The sequence below is a fragment of the Vulpes vulpes genome, chromosome 3 (genome assembly GCF_048418805.1).
Source record: "Vulpes vulpes isolate BD-2025 chromosome 3, VulVul3, whole genome shotgun sequence".
Classification (NCBI taxonomy): Eukaryota; Metazoa; Chordata; class Mammalia; order Carnivora; family Canidae; genus Vulpes; species Vulpes vulpes.
This window is the reverse complement of record NC_132782.1, coordinates 39,771,722-39,788,114: the sequence shown is the minus strand read 5'-3', so window position 1 is coordinate 39,788,114 and position 16,393 is coordinate 39,771,722. Positions and strand designations below refer to the sequence as shown.

Genomic DNA, 16,393 nt, shown 5'->3' with positions numbered 1-16,393 from the left:
GCCCATCAAATTGGTTCCAGACACATGTGGGCTATATGATTCTGGCGAGATAACATGTGTACACACACGTTCAGACATTCTAGTCAGGTCTCATCGTGGTACCAGATGAATGTTAGGAGAAATAATTCATTTTATGGGTCTGGAAGCCCAGACGCACTTGTGTTAACCCTAATCAGATGGCCGGTCCGCAGCAATCTTCCCCCAGCTGACTCTGCTGGAAGGCCACAGAAGAAAATCAAGCTTGAATGCTCGCACCCAAGACTGATTTTAATAAAAACCATTCTTGTAAACAAACGTTAATATCTTCAGTGAGGTTAAGAGAAATTCTCTGCTTCCTACTATGTCCTGAGAAAAGACCATTTGGTTAGTTTCTGTATCTGTAAAGCAGAGGCCGTAATGGTGCCTGCTTCTTAGGGTTCTAGTGAGGATTACACACATTAATTGAAGTTAAGCTAAGAGGGTATAGTGTCCTGAGTGTTGTCTATTTTCATTTCTACCATGGCCTTGGTCTGTACACTGTGGATGGTCTAGCAGTCTTCAGCATTGTCAGTAGTTTGATATTTAGGACACTGGAAATTTGACCCTACAGGACTGGACAGTAGTAAATCAATCAAATGATCAAATGACAAATGTCGGAGACAGTTCATTCTAGATGTAATTTAATCAATGTTAAGTGTTTTTTTTTTTAAGATTTTATTTATTTATTCATGAGAGACACACACAGAGGCAGAGACACGGGCAGAGGGAGAAGCAGGCTCTCTGTGGGGAGCCCGATGCGGGACTCGATCCGGGAACCCCCAGATCACACCACTGAGCCACCGAGGCGTCCCAGTCTTTTTCTTTCTTTAAATAACAGAGAACAACCCTGTCCCAGAGCTCTGTTGGAGGTTAGGCATAGAGCAACGAGGATCCAAACCACCTACTGTTGTGTTGCAAGGTGCAATAGTATTAAGTGTGGGGCTGGAAGCACAGCCCTTCGTCTAGGGCCTGGGCCTCTGTGTGGGAGGAGAGGCCTAGTGCTGCAGCAGGAAAGCCCCATCCTAGAGAGCAAGCCAAAGACCCTAGGCTTAGGGATCTAGGGCCACGAGAAGACAGGATGTCTCTCTGCTCTTTCAGCTGGTCTGCAGCTTCTCCTAGGCCACTGAGTCAGCCCCAGGCAACCGAGGAGAGCCAGATCTGCATTTTGGGTTCTTCCGTGCTCATCCACCACGCCATTCGTGCACGGCTTTGGACAGTTTGGCTGGTTTCTCTTTATCTCAGAAGTTCCTCTGCCTGTGCGTATTCTCTGCCTGCCAGTCTCCAAAGTTGAAAACACCACCAGGCATGAAAGTACCCGCTGGGCTCTACTTAGGAAGGGAGAGTCCATCTCTAGAGTTTAATTCCACAGCTCTCTGGTGGCTTCAAGAAAAAATGCAATATTTTAAACTATTGGGTTTTTTTTTTCCCTAGTGTTCTCTCAGTGTTTATGGTAAGAGCAATTCTTTGCAACCTTTTTTAATTTTTTTAAAATTTTTTTTAAAGATTTTATTTTTTAATTTTCATTTATTTATGATAGTCACACACAGAGAGAGGCAGAGACACAGGCAGAGGGACAAGCAGGCTCCATGCACCAGGAGCCCGACGTGGGATTCGATCCTGGGTCTTCCAGGATTGCGCCCCGGGCCAAAGGCAGGCGCCAAACCGCTGCACCACCCAGGGATCCCTTTTTTTTTAATTTTTATTTTTTTCTTCTTTGCCACCGTCTATGTTCCACCTGGAAAGAGAATCAAGATAGGGATGTGAAAAAACTAAGACAATATTTTTCTTTTCATAGAAGTCAGCCTGTTAGGAGGCATCTATGCCTGAATTCATCTCCTGACACATAACACAGAAACCTACATTTCTCTTTTTTTTTTAATTTTATTTAAATTCAATTCATTAACACATAATGTTTTATGGGTTTCAAAAACCGACATTTCATGCTGTGTTAGAATGTCAAGGCCTAGATCCAATCAACTGAACTTATGTTTTCTCTCTCTTAAGGATATGGAGTCTCGTGGCAAGTAAACGGATTTTTTTTCTTTTCTTTTCACAATATTTCAGATTTTGAATATATTTGACTTCATGTCAAAGGACATGACAAAATCAGGAGGACAGGCATTTAAAATGCATCGGATAAATGATCCGCAACGGGCCTCCGATAGGACATTTTTCATTGATGCCTCCAGTCAGAGCTTGACGACCGTTCCACGGGAGATCACAGATTTAGAAGAATTAGAAGAAGTGCATCTGGAAAACAACCAGATCGAAGAGATCCCGCAGGATATTCAGCACTTAAAGAACCTCCGGGTTCTCTACCTGAACAAGAACAGGCTGGGCAAGCTCTGCCCAGAGCTGGGCAGGCTGGGCAGCCTGGAGGGCCTGGACCTGAGCCACAACCCGCTGCTGTCCTCATCCCTTCCCGTCCTGGGCGGCCTGCGCAGGCTGCGGGAGCTGCGCCTCTACCACACGCACCTGGGGGAGATCCCCAACGTCCTCTGCAAACTCCTGCACCACCTCGAGCTGCTCGGCCTGACCGGCAACCACCTGAGGTCTCTGCCCAAGGAAATCGTGAACCAGATCCAACTGCGGGAGATCTACCTGGGGCACAACCAGTTTGAAGTCTTCCCGCCGGAGCTCTGTGTCCTCTGCAACCTGGAGATCATCGACCTGGATGAGAACCAGCTCACCGCCATCCCCGAGGAGATTGGCAACCTGGCGAGGCTGCAGAAGTTCTACGTGGCCGACAACCGCCTGGCCGGCCTGCCCGAGGCGCTGGGCCTCTGCGCCGGGCTGGCCGTGCTGGATCTGTCCCGCAACCGGCTGCGCTCCCTGCCGCGGGGCCTGGCCCAGCTCGCCGCGCTGACCGAGGTGGGGCTGAGCGGCAACCACCTGGAGAGGCTGCCGCGCCTCGTGTGCAGGTGGAGCTCCGTGCACCTGCTGTACCTGCGCGACACGGGCCTGCGGGCGCTGCGGCGCTCCTTCCGGCGGCTGGTCCACCTGCGCCTCCTGGACCTCAGCCAGAACCACCTGGAGCGCGGCCCCGCCGAGCTCTGCGCGCTCAGGCACCTGCAGGTGCTGGCGCTGGACGACAATAGAATACGGCAGGTGCGATGCTGGCTGCATGGGGGGGGGGGGGGGGGGCACCGTCCTCGGTGCCACGTGGGGAGCTGGGGGGACAGGGGGGCTCACCCACCTGGCGGGGCACAGGCACAGCCCTTCCATCCCGGAGCTGCTGCGCCCCAGAGTCTGCATTCGGAACCATTCTGCGCCCCTCAACCGGGATTCCTCCTTAGGAGGCAGATTTTTTCTTTTTTTCTTTTTTTTCTCCTGACACCCACAGCCTCAAGGCCTTAATCTTCCACTCACGGTGAACTGCAAAAACAGCCTCATCCCTAGAGAAGCCCCCTCGCAGGTTGTGCAGGGCGGCCCTGTTCAAAAATGCCCATCATAGGGACATTGACGGGGAGCCTGGGAGACAGTCTCAAGGTCAGCGGAGCAGTGGGCAAAAAGCTGCCGCTACACTCCTAAAATTAAAAATCTACACAGTCATTTAAGTGACCCGGTGCAATATGTGCCTGTGCAGATAAACCTCGAAATTGTGGTGTTTGTTAGGAACGCAGACAACAAATTGCAGAACCTGCCACTATTTATAGTCTTTTTTTTTTTTAAGATTTTATTTATTCATGAGAGACACAGAGAGAGAGAGGCAGAGACACAGGCAGAGGGAGAAGCAGGCTCCATGCAGGGAGCCCAATGTGGGACTCGATCCCAGGACCCCAGGATCCCAGGATCATGCCCGGAGCGGAAGGCAGGTGCTCAACCACTAAGCCACCCAGGCGTCCCCATTTATAAACTCTTAATCACACAAAACTACATACATGCACACACAACACATAGTTTGTGGATATTTATATATATAATAAAAGAATAAAATATATGAACTAGGAAAAAACCTCGCTCACTTCTTAGTAGTGGCTGCCTCTGGGAAGAGGAAGGAAATCAAGGAAGTGAGGAGGGGATGACAGGGGGCTCAGGTTTGTTTGTTTGTTTGTTTGTTTATTTATTTATGTTAAAGGTTTTATTTATTTATTCATGAGACACACACACACACACACACACACACAGAGGCAGAAACACAGGCAGAGGGAGAATCAGGCTCCATGCAGGGAGCCCGACGTGGGACGTGGGACTCCAACCCGGGTCTCCAGGATCACACCCTGGGCTGAAGGTGGCACTAAACCGCTGAGCCACCAGGGCTGCCCAAGGGGCTCAGTTTTAATTGCAGCATTTCCTTTTATTTAAAAATTCTTTTTAGGGCAGCCCGGTAGCACTAAGGTACCCTGAGGTAGCACTCAGGGAAGCTCTGAGGTAAGAAATTCCTTTTACAGTGGACAAAGTCTGTCATTCCACATTGAGAGTGAAAGGCTCAAAATATAAAGTGCCCTTGGGAAGAATAACACATTGACTTGATTCCTATTGAGTCCTGAACCTAATTCTTTCCTGTGAGACATTGTAAGAGATCAGAATAGAGGAGGGAATCACACACAGATGGTTGCCTTCACAAAGATAAGCATCACCCAATACCAGGTTTTACCACTAGTCAAACTGTACTGAAATGTGGACGTTTTCAACATTATTATATGGGATGTGAAGATCTCTGGGTGCCATTGCTTGTTATTCTTCAGGTCTTTTTTTTTTTTTTAACAAACATTCAGGTCTTATGATGATATTTTTGTGGTTTTGGGTCTTCTTTTCTCGAGTCCTATTATGGTTAATCTTTCCAGTTACCTCCCAGTGCATTTCTCTGTATAATGACACATGGCTTTTAAGCCAGCTCCTTACCTCTCCTACCCCAAAGACTTACCTGATGGATTTCTTGCTCTTGGCCAGTAGCTTTTTCTAGGTGTATGCAAAAGTAGCTGACTTCAGTGTGTATCTACATAGATTTTATTTGTATGGTACAAATGTCCTGCTAAAGGACATTTGACTTATGCTCAAAATGACTGTAGCTCAAATTTAGGGCATCCATACTGACTGTCCTGATTTAACTCTCTATAGGTTTTCTGTACATCTGGATTTATTTTCCACTATACTTTAATGTGACTGTGATGGGATTAATTACTAGATCTTGAATATCCGGGGGAAAAAGAAACTTTGAACATTCAATGTGCTTTGAAAAAGAAAAGCTATACTTATGAGCTAACTGAACAGCAGTAAGAGGGACGTTACTAGGTTATAATGAAGGGGTAAGATTGAAAAACTTTATCCTATTATTTTGGACGGCACTGATGCAGATGCTGTGTATTAAAGGGATCTAAGTGCCTGTTGAAGAATTTTGAAATAGCCAAGAAGGAAAGCTTAAATATCAGTTTCTCCGGAGACTGACTTCCTCCGATTAAAAAATAAATAAAACTATAAACATTTTAGAGCACTTTTAGGAAAATGAGCCCTCCTCCTACACAATAAAGAGAAAAATACCATATGAAAGATTGCAGATGTGTGAGACTTACTGTTATGTTATCACTTTAGGGAGCTTTCTTTTGAGCTGCTCCCCAATTATGTTTCCAACCTTCCCCGCCCCATCTATGGAGAGGTGAGGCTAAGCTGAAGTGTCACCATTTTCATGAAGAAGAGAGGAATGGGTAGCGGAGATGCCAGGGCTGGGATAGGGAACTGTGGGGAATATATTTCCCCATTGGAAGTAAAGCCTGATAAAAGAAGGTGGTTCAAAGTGAGTTAAGAAGCTGTTGAGATCTAGAACTGTGTTTTATTTTTCTACAAGAAAATAGGTGTCTCGGGATCCCTGGGTGGCGCAGCGGTTTGGCGCCTGCCTTTGGCCCAGGGCGCGATCCTGGAGACCCGGGATCGAATCCCACGTCGGGCTCCCGGTGCATGGAGCCTGCTTCTCCCTCCGCCTGTGTCTCTGCCTCTCTCTCTCTCTCTGTGACTATCATAAATAAATAAAAATTTAAAAAAAAGAAAAAAAAGAAAATAGGTGTCTCAAAAAAAAAAAAAAAAGAAAATAGGTGTCTCTGCAACATAATCAATAGGGAGACTATCACATATTTTAAGAATGAGATTTTTCCGTGTGGTTCCAGATGGCCAGAAAGAGACCAATAGGTGAACATAATAGTGACACAGATTTTTGGCTTGACAAAAGAAGAAAATCTGATGATTAGAGGTCTCCATCCAAGTAATGAGCTTTGCATTCCAGGAGGTGCTGTTTAAATGTGTGCTGCATGGCTAGCATGTGTGGAATATGTTCAACCATCCCATTAAAGGATTAGAATAGACAACCTTTGTAAGACGTGCCAAGCCTGGCAGTCTGGGAGTCTAGGAAATGCCTCCCTGATACCTACAGAGGGTCCATAAGCCTCATTATTTACTGGTGGGGAGAATATGGTAAGATAAAATCATGATCATCTTCACTGTTTGCATCCAACTGAGATTTCAGCTGAAGTTTATAAATTGCTGACATGTTACTAGATTGATCAGTTCCAATAACTGAACTTATCAATATTACAGTTGGGGTATTACTCTGATAACTTCAGCACTTTTGCAGTAGTGTCAAGCATTTGCTGCACCACGGTTCAAAAGTTTGCAATAAAGTAGGTTAAAAATTGCTTCAGTTTAAAGCAATGCCTAAAGTGAAGAGCAGAGGGGCTTGGAGAAAGAGTGGGACTCCAGACTTTAGATCTACAAATACAAATACTCTATACGCAAGTATTTGTGCCAACTTCTCATCCGTAGGAATTGCTAAATTGCTCTACTTTAGGTTTATCAATTGTCCTCAAAACTAAGAACTCCATTTATTATCTTATTGTTCAAAATAATCTTGACCGGAAACTTATCTTTTTGGAATACTTCTAGTTACCTTCAGACTTCGGCTCACTTTCAAAGCTGAAGATGCTTGGATTAACAGGAAATCAGTTCCCTTCGTTTCCAGAAGAAATCCTTTCTTTAGAGTCTTTAGAGAAATTATACATTGGGCAAGACCAGGGAATGAAGCTCACCTATATTCCAGAACACATTAGCAAACTACAGGTAAGCCTCCCCAAATGAGTAAGCAATGAAGTACATGCCTACTGACTCCTTAAGTTGGCTGATACTGAGAAAACACAGTGGCATCCCCAGAGGCTTGAGGGAATCCTCCATATTATATTTCCAACCCCAAACAGTCAGTCATTCTAGCACTGTTTTCCTGAACCCCTGGATGCATATGCAAAGAACATAGCCAAGAGGCTATAGCATGCCCCCATGCTATGCCGGGGGTCCTCTCCGCTGTGCAGTTTGGCACGTTTTATTTGCAGAAATTGAGCCCTAAATAAAAGGAAAAGGAGAAAAAATGAGTGGGAAATATCAGAAAGGGAGACAGAACATGAGAGACTCCTAACTCTGGGAAACGAACAAGGGGTGGTGGAAGGGGAGGTGGGCGGGGGGTGGGGGTGAATGGGTGACGGGCACTGAGGGGGGCACTTGATGGGATGAGCACTGGGTGTTATGCTATATGTTGGCAAATTGAACTCCAATAAAAATAAATAAATAAATAAATAAATAAATAAATAAAACCTGGGAATTAGCAAAAAAATAAAAAATTTAAAAAAACCTGAAAAAAAAATTGAGCCCTATCACTTTCCATTTGATTTCTACCTTTTGTAAGAGGCCCCTGAAAATTGTACTATTTTTGAAGTTAAAGTATCCTACAGGTGACATGGCTAGGAGTCTGCATTCTGGATGGGTCAATGTGACCTCCCTCCCTGTATGATGGTGGGCAAATCAGGGTTTAACACGGTCCCAGGATCCTATGGAGATGGGCCCACACGCAGCCCTGTGCTAAATCCTAACAAAGCAACAGGATAACTTCATTCAAAGTAGCCATACCCCTGTGTCTTAATGTATGCATACTTTAAAGAATTGAGATTTTTTTCCATATTTGTTGTACTGCGCTCTTCCTAATGTTAAAGTAGGTGTGGGCCACAACATGAGCCCCAGTTGTGGAGCTGAGCGACAGCATGTATGGCATGGGTAACCTCTCACCTGTGACACAGATGTCCTATTCCTGATTCTCCACTGCTTTGCCCTGGGTTCAGAATTTTTCTCATCATCTGGCTCCTTGATACGCCACGGAACACTCTCTGAAAGCTTAGGGTGAGATGCAAACATTACATTTTTGTCCAGTGGATTTGAAAATAACTAATTCGTTTGCACATTTTGGCTACTTCCACCTGGACAATGTTAGATTGATACTTGATGCGATTTCAGTCCTACAGCAACTGCTGCTGCTAATTAGCTACTGAAGGGGAGCAAACGATATAAATTATCACAGTTATTTTTCTGTAAAGTTCTTGTGAAACAAACATGAGATTCCCGTGTTTTCTTTTCCCTGCATAAATGGGAACCACATCCAATGGTTTTACCCAAAAATAATTTTATGTTTTGATGATGGTTCTTAGTTTCTTCGTTGACCCAATGCACACTATCCCCATTGAAAGAGCATGGGAACTCATCAGTGAGTCTGGTTTTCTTAATTCTTTTATCAGTGTAAGGATCATTATGGTCTACTCCTATGTTTTTCAGAGTCTTAAAGAGTTGTATGTGGAGAACAATCATCTGGAGTACCTGCCCACATCTTTGGGATCAATGCCTAACCTGGAAATTCTTGACTGCCGCCACAACTGGCTTAAGAAACTTCCAAATTCCATTTGCCAAGCACAAGGTAAGGAATCTCAGTAGAGATCCTCAGCCTAGAGGAGTGCGAGGCCAGCATTTCTCATGCTGAAGCATTTCCCACTTCCTTGGTTCACTCAAGACTAATCTCAATGTTCAGAGAGCTTAGCCCTACCCCCATTACCTCCTCGCAGGTCTCACTAGTGAGACAGGGAAGGCCAGGTGCCTGATACAGGTAAGAACCTCACGAAGGCAGTTAGATTGTTTATTTGGAACTGAAGAGAGAAGGAAAGAGCAACTGCAGAGAAAATTAGCCTTCCTCCTTCCAGTCATTATGCCACCGACAATCCTTTTCTGCCTACCTACTACCTGCCAGAGTTTGGAGCCAGGGGTCCTAGAGCAAATTTGTGTTAGGTCACTAAGTCACTTGAATAAAATGAAAAGTGTTGACCTAGAGTGGTGAAGTCAGCAAGGGGGGGGGGGGGGTACTTCTGGAGCTGTGGGACTGGCATGAAAAATCACATATGATTCATATTTAAGCACCCAAACATCATTTGACACTAGGTTAAACCATTCTTTATTTGTACATGCATCAATCCATCCATCCACTTACCAGCCTTTTGCTGAGCTTCTGGTGGGACCAAATAAAATGGTTTTTGTTTTTTTTTTGTTTTGTTTTGTTTTTTTTTTGCCATAGATTAGAGTCGAGGGGTGGGCATGTGATGCTCCTGACCACACATTTTTTTCCTGTCCTTGGTCCCTGGAGGAATGAAACACTGTGAGATTTTTTTGGTGTGTGCTCTATTTCTGTCTCTAATATATACACTGGCTCCAACAATCTGAATTGTTAGAGGGAAGAGACCTTGGTTTACCTCATTAAATCGGTGTCTTTTGATACATGACACGGCAGGAAACAAACATTTCAAAGTAACTGGACTAAAGAATGCATGTTTTAACTTTGCTTCTTCTTCTTTTTTTTTAAAGATGTTATTTATTCATGAGAGACACAGAGAGAGAGAGAGAGGCAGAGAAACTTTGCTTCTTCTTAAGATAAATCTGTCATTCAAAAATTGTTTCAGCTTTGAAAGAATTACTGCTTGAGGACAACTTGATCACCTGTCTTCCAGAGAATTTGGATAGCCTGGTGAACCTCAAGGTTTTGACACTGATGGACAATCCCATGGAAGACCCCCCAAAAGAAGTGTGCATTGAAGGCAGTCAGGCTATATGGACATACTTGAAGACAAAAAGAAACAAGAAAATAATGGCCACAAAGGTAAAATCCGCAAAAATTCCGGATAACGCATTCACAGTTGCTGTGGAGAGGGGTCAGTGGTGAACATATCACAGACTGTTCCGGGGCTGCGCTTCACACATCTCTACGTCGTCCTCATTGAGAGCAGCGACTCTTACTTCCTTTATCTACTCAGAATTAAGCAAGGGGATCTTTGAACCTCATCTTAGCCTTTTTGCCTTTTTGACCTTCATCTCTTTGTCAGATAAGACAACAAACAGGCAAAAGAACCCCAAACCTCAGGATCCCGAAACAGCCTAAGATTCTTGGACTATTCACTGGACTGAAAAGTTTATATTCACAAAGTCACTAAGGCTGAAAAATTAGAAGTGAAAGTCTTTATGGAGCAGCGGTATAGAGACCAGAGTTCTGCTCTGCCACTAACTAGGGTCAGGAGGCAAAAAGCCTTTATAAAGGAGGGTGAGCGTGATGCCTGGGTGGCTCAGTGGTTGAGCTGAGCTGCCCTCCCTCAGCTCAGGGATCAAGTCCCACATTGGGCTCCCCCGCAAGGAGCCTGCTTCTCCCTCTGCCTGTGTCTCTGCCTCTCTCTCTCTCTCTGTATCTCTCATGAATGAAAAAATAAAATCCTAAAAAAAAAAAAAAAAAAAAAAAAGGAGGGGAGCAAAGAAACTTGTCATTTCCTCTTTGCCCACCTCACCCATGGATACAATTAGGATACCCCCAGTTAGGCCAGGCCAGGCCCCACTTCAGTCAGTATTCAATATTCTTTATTCGGCTGGTCCAAGCCCCCATGATCTCCCACCCTGATGGCCTTAGTCCTCTAACCAGTATCCCCACTTCCACACCTGCTAGCCTTACAGTGTACTTCCACGTAGCAGTCAGCCCCATGCTGTTAAAACTTAGGTGGGATCTTTTCACTACTCTACTGAAATCCATGATTTTTTTTAGCTGAACAGTCTTTGGTTTGCAAGACCCTCACCTATCAACGGCCCTCAACCATATCAAACCTAACACCCTCTCTTTTATGATAAATAGTATGTGATACCTTCTTTACTCTCCTGAAATTAAACCAAAACCCATAATTTTAATAAATGAAGATAAGGACAGCGCTGTGACATAAAAAGGAAAGTAATTTATCTTAAAACACTTATTTTAATATGTATATACTCAGGAGTGGCAACACTGGAAAAAGGAAAATAATACTTTTTGGATACTTCCTAAAACGCGTAAAAAGATTTTGAAAAACCACATACCCTCTTGCACATTTTAAAATTGGTGTTTTAATTCTTTTGCCACTAAGTTTAAACATTGCAAAGGATTTACTTTTCCGTGAGTTTTCAATGTTGACATCTTAAAATAAAGCTTTTAAATCAGTTATTTTAAATGTCCCCAATGGAATCTAAATACCCTTATGATTTGATACAAAATACTTGAGCAAGGTCTTATTTTACAGGCAGAAATTTTTTTAAGATTTATTCGAGAGAGCATGCACGCATATGTGTGCTGAGTGGGAGAGGGACAGGGGAAGAGGGAGAGAGAATCTCAAGTAGACTCCATGCTGGGTGCGGAGGCCGAGGAGGGGCTCAGTCCCACTGAACCCATGAACTCATGACCTGAGCTGAAATCACCAGTCGGACGCCTAATGGACTGTGCCACCCAGGGGCCCCTATAGGCAGAAATGTTATAATCCTTTCTTTTTTATTCTTGAGCATGTATTTCTACTTCACTTTCCCCCAAGAATTGAGCTTAACGTTTTATATATATAATTTTAAGTCATTTGTAGATCACCTTTCATGCTTTCAGGCAACAAAAATATTTATACAAATGAAGTTTTAAGATTAGAATTTTTTTTCTGTAATCATAGGGTTTTTTAATGTCCTGGATTGAGTCATATTACAATTATTAGCACTATAAAACTGACCAAAACACTATAAAATCCATTATATATTTTGACATTTAATTCTTTGGCCTATAGGATTTGGGAGTTACATATACAAGTGGGAGACCTTCCCACATAGGTTCTATATCCCTGCATAAACACTACCTGTTGCTGGGACGAGACAGAATTGACATTGGTTCTGTTCCTGTATTTCGTTTTTTACAGATGAAGCCCTGAGAAACCTTGTTTACTTAGAGAAGTTGACAAGAATGGAAGCAGCTTGTGTGTGTGTGTGTGTGTGTGTGTGCGCCTCTATGATTTTGTTTTAAATGGTAATGTTCACACGTCTCTGAACTTCTTCAGATTTGCATCCCCCCAAATCACATGGCAGGCTCTTAGTGGGCAACTCAGCTGGTCTTTCCATTTTCTTGAAGGCAAAGAGCTCGGGAACCACTTGCCTTACAAAAGAATCGGTTACCTAGTCCCTACGGCCAACGTCAATACTACCAGTCTTCTGTTTTTGAAATCGAATTGACATACAATTTTATATTAATTTCAGGTGCACAGCATATTGATTTGACGATTCTATGCATTACACGGTGCTCACTGCAAGCGTCGTCCCCATCTGTCACACACGATGTTATTACAATATTGCTGCCTACATTCCCTGTCCTGAACTTTTCATCTCCATGACTTACTTACTTTATAACTGGAAGTTTGTACCTCTTCAGCCCTTCGCCTATTCCACGCACCCCCACACCCACCTCCCCTCTGAGAAACAACAGTTCTCTGTATTTGTGTTTTTTGTTGTTCTTGTTTGTTTGGTTTTGTTTTCAATACGACTATTTTGTATTGTCTCTTCTTCGTGGTGTCCCAGGGGTTTTTGGAGTCCAGGGCAAAACACACCCTAGTCAGATTCAGGTGGCTGAGAGGTGTGCCAGAGAGGCAGCTGCGGAGGCCGAGGCAGGCGTGGAGAGCCAGCAGCTGTGTTCCTAGGTGGACACCTGGTAGGAAGGGGTGCATAGAGCAGGTGAAGCTCTGGAAATAGATTGCCTCCAAACTACCCACGCGTGCACCCCCTGGGAAAGTCTTTGTGGACTCGGTGCGTGTCCCACAGTTGAAGACTGCCTACCCTTAAGGCAAGAAAAAGCCCTGTAACTGTCTAGAACGCCTCTCGAGGGCGATTCTGTTCCCCTGGAAAACCACCACCTGAAATCACTTGTGGCGGCTCTACTCCCCATCATCTCCTCTATCCCATTTTCACAGCACAAAGGGATCCTGGGTGTTTCCCCAAGGCCCAAGCCTGCTGCTCCTCCCTCTGCCCAGAGCTGCATCCCCTCCATATGGATGAGACTCCCAGCCCTCACTTAGTCCCTGTCCAAATATCCTCATACCTGCCCTTGATCCCCCTTCTGTAAAACAGCATGCCCCGCCCACCTCATTCATTCATTTGTGCATTCATTCAGCAAATGCTCACTGAGCTTCCACTATGTGCCAGGCACTGTCGTAGGCCGTGGAAATACATCAGCGAACAAAGCAGACAAATTTTTTCTGTCCTCACATTGCTTAGGGTCTAGTGCGATGGAAATAAGAATCTGAGATATCAAACATAAAATTACAGAGTCTGTTAGAAAGTGATAAGTGGTATTGGAAAAAAGCTCAAGCTAAAGGGAACTGAGATTGCCAGAAGTCGTGTATATGTGTGTGTGGTGGTGGTGCTGGGGGTCGGGGGGGGGGGCGGGATTTGATTAAATGAGATAGTTTGGATAGGCCTCCTTGGGAAATGACTGGTGTAGGCAGCTCAGCCTACCCTAACAGTGTACCGTAGCCTGGGTGGCTCAACAACAGAAACTCTCTCCCAGTTCTCAAGGCTAGAAGGCCAGGATTAGGGCGGCAGCATGGTCCATCTCTGGTGAGAGCTCTTTCTGCCTTGCACACGGCTGTCTTCTTGCTGTGCTCTCACAAGACAGAGACAGAGTGAGTTATCTGGTGTTCTCATGAGGGCCCTGACCCCATCAGGAGGACCCCACCTTCATGATCACATCTCAGCCTAGTTACTTCCCAAAGGTCCCTCTCCAAATACAATCACATTAGAGGCTGGGGCTTTTAATAGGAGTTGGAGGTGAGGGGACACAATCCAGTCCACAGCTGTGCCAGTTGAGCCAATACTTGAAGAACTGGAGGTTAAGCCATATGAATGCTGGGAGGAGTGCTCCGAGCAGAAGCAGCAGCAAAAGCAGAAGCCGTGAGCTGGGGTCGTGCTGGGTGTGTCCAGCTGTGAACAGGCCTGCACAGCTGGAGCAGAGTGAGCAAGGCGAGGGAGTAGTTAGGAGGTCAGTGAGGGCAAGAGGAAGGGAGCAGATCACAGAGGGCCTTGTGACGCCTCCTAAGGACTTGAGCTTTTATTCTGAGAGAAGTGGGGGAGGCACCAAAAGGCTCAGAGCCTAGCACTAGAGGAGGGACGCTTGTGAGCATGTGGGAGGGAACAGGGTCTCAGAAGGAGTGGGGGGCCGGCCCAGCAGTCCAGTGACAAGAGGGAAGGCAGGTACAAGCCCTCCTGATCCCCTTACTGTGTCCTGTTGTCTCCGTGCCATTTACTACCATCTAGCAGATCATAAAGTCCTGTGTTTATTGTCTCCTTTGGCGGCAGTGTGAGGGCAGTGACATTTAGCTGCTGTTTCCTAAATGTCTAGAACAGTGCCTGGGACATAAAAGCACTGAATTTTTTTTAACGATTTTATTTATTCATGAGAGACACAGAGAGAGACAGAGACACAGGCACAGGCAGAGGGAGAAGCAGGCTCCATGCAGGGAGCCCGATGTGGGAATCGATCCTGGGACTCCAGGATCTTGCCCTGAGCCAAAGGCACAGGCTCAACCACCCAGACGTCCCTGAATTTTTTTTTTTAACTTGTTTTCCTTTTTACATTTGCCAGAATGGCCAATTAGGGAGGGAGAGAAAATAAGGTGTAGAGTTCTGATGATATTATATCCTTCACGTCTTTAAAACTACATACCAGAACGAAGAGATAGCCATCCCCAGTCTGGAGGGATACCGACTGACACTGTTTGGGTTTATCTTGTTTTCAGATTCAGGCGTGGTGGCGTGGAACAATGGTCCGGAAAGGACTGGGGAGATTTGAAGAACAGCAAAGACTGCTAAAGAAAGGAAAGAATTCTCCAAAAGATAAGAAAGGGGAAAAAGATGCAAAAGGAAAACCTGTAAAGAAAAAAAAGAGATAATTCTGTAATGAATTGAGATAATGAACCCTGTTGGATTAAGAAGGCAAAATATGTAGGAGTGAAGATGCCTACCACGCTGAAATTTTTCATAGAATCATGATTATGTCTAAAAATAAAGACTCTTACTTTATTGAATGAAGTCTTTACGGCTAAAATGATATGATGCCTGGGAGAAGTGGCAGAAAAGTATCAGGGAGAGGTAAGTGTGAGGGACCCAAATGAAACAAGACGGGCCATGAGTTGAAAATTGTAGATGCATGTGATAGGTAAATGGAGGTTGATCCTGTCTACTTTAAAACTTTATTTTAGTAACCTCTACCGCCAACATGAGGCTTGACCTCATGACCCCGAGATCAAGAGTCGTATGCTCTTCTGACTGAGCCAGCCAGGCACCCCGAAAACTTTACATTTTGAAATAGAGACTCACAAAAATCTCCAAAGAAATGGACAGGGAGGTTCGTGCACCCTTCACCCTCCCTCAGTGTTGACATTTTGCATGACTCTAAGACAATACCAAAACCAGAAAATTTACATTGGTGCCATCAACTGGGCTTTTTCAGATCCCATCAGTTGTAGGAACACTTTGTGTGTGTGTGTGTGTGTAGTTCAATGCAGTTTTGCCACATGTAGCTTTACGTAACCAACACAAGTCTCCCTGTGCTACTCCTTTTAGTCACACCTACCATCTACCCCATCTCCCGGTCCCTAACCTTTTTTCTCCAGCTCTATAATTTTGTTATTTCAGGGAAGTCATATAAATGGAGTCTCATATGTGTAGCCTTTAGGGATTGGCTTTTTAACTCAGCATAACTCAAAGTCCATCCACATTGTCACATGCATCAATTTGTTGCTGAGCAGTATTGCCTAGTTCCATAGTTGAATCATTCACCCACTGAAGGATATTGGTCTGTTTCTGGTTTTTGCTTAGTTGTTCATAGATTTTGCCTATGTTCATACAAACACAAGAGCATAGGTGCTCATGGAATTCACGGGAATGCCCAGAGAATGAAGAATACCACAATTACCTAAAACAACCCCATCTACACGACCCAAAGTTCCTCATCCTGATGACCTTTTTTTGGAGTAATATTGATTTCAAATCCTACATATCATTCAAGCAACGATTGCAATATAAATTACCAGTGTAGCAACAAGAAACCAAACATAATTTGCCCAAAGTGTGTCAGAATAGAAATGTGTAAAAAAAAAAAAAGAATAGAAATGTGTGAGCAAACATTTCTGCTGTGCAATGAGTTTCATGCTCCTGCAAAAGATAACCCAAAATTTCAAAAATCACTTAGAGCAAGACAAAAACCTTAATAAATCAG

General features: G+C 44.4%; 1 protein-coding gene across 1 annotated transcript; it reads left to right on the top strand.

The window, feature by feature from the left end:
• Nucleotides 1-2,103: 2,103 nt before the first annotated feature.
• LRRIQ4 (leucine rich repeats and IQ motif containing 4) lies at nt 2,104-15,098 on the top strand. The gene is made up of 5 exons (XM_026007697.2): nt 2,104-3,126; nt 6,892-7,065; nt 8,599-8,737; nt 9,768-9,964; nt 14,913-15,098. Exons 1-5 carry the CDS (start codon nt 2,104-2,106, stop codon nt 15,063-15,065), a joined length of 1,686 nt encoding a protein of 561 aa, XP_025863482.2. The 3' UTR covers nt 15,066-15,098.
• Nucleotides 15,099-16,393: the final 1,295 nt, after the last annotated feature.

Excerpts from the sequence above, each read along its gene's own strand:
- LRRIQ4 (XM_026007697.2), top strand. The coding sequence starts at position 2,104 with ATGTCAAAGGACATGACAAAATCAGGAGGACAGGCATTTAAAATGCAT. Across the intron at positions 7,066-8,598 it reads AACACATTAGCAAACTACAG|AGTCTTAAAGAGTTGTATGT; the intron begins GTAAGCCTCCCC and ends TATGTTTTTCAG. Across the intron at positions 8,738-9,767 it reads TTCCATTTGCCAAGCACAAG|CTTTGAAAGAATTACTGCTT; the intron begins GTAAGGAATCTC and ends AAATTGTTTCAG.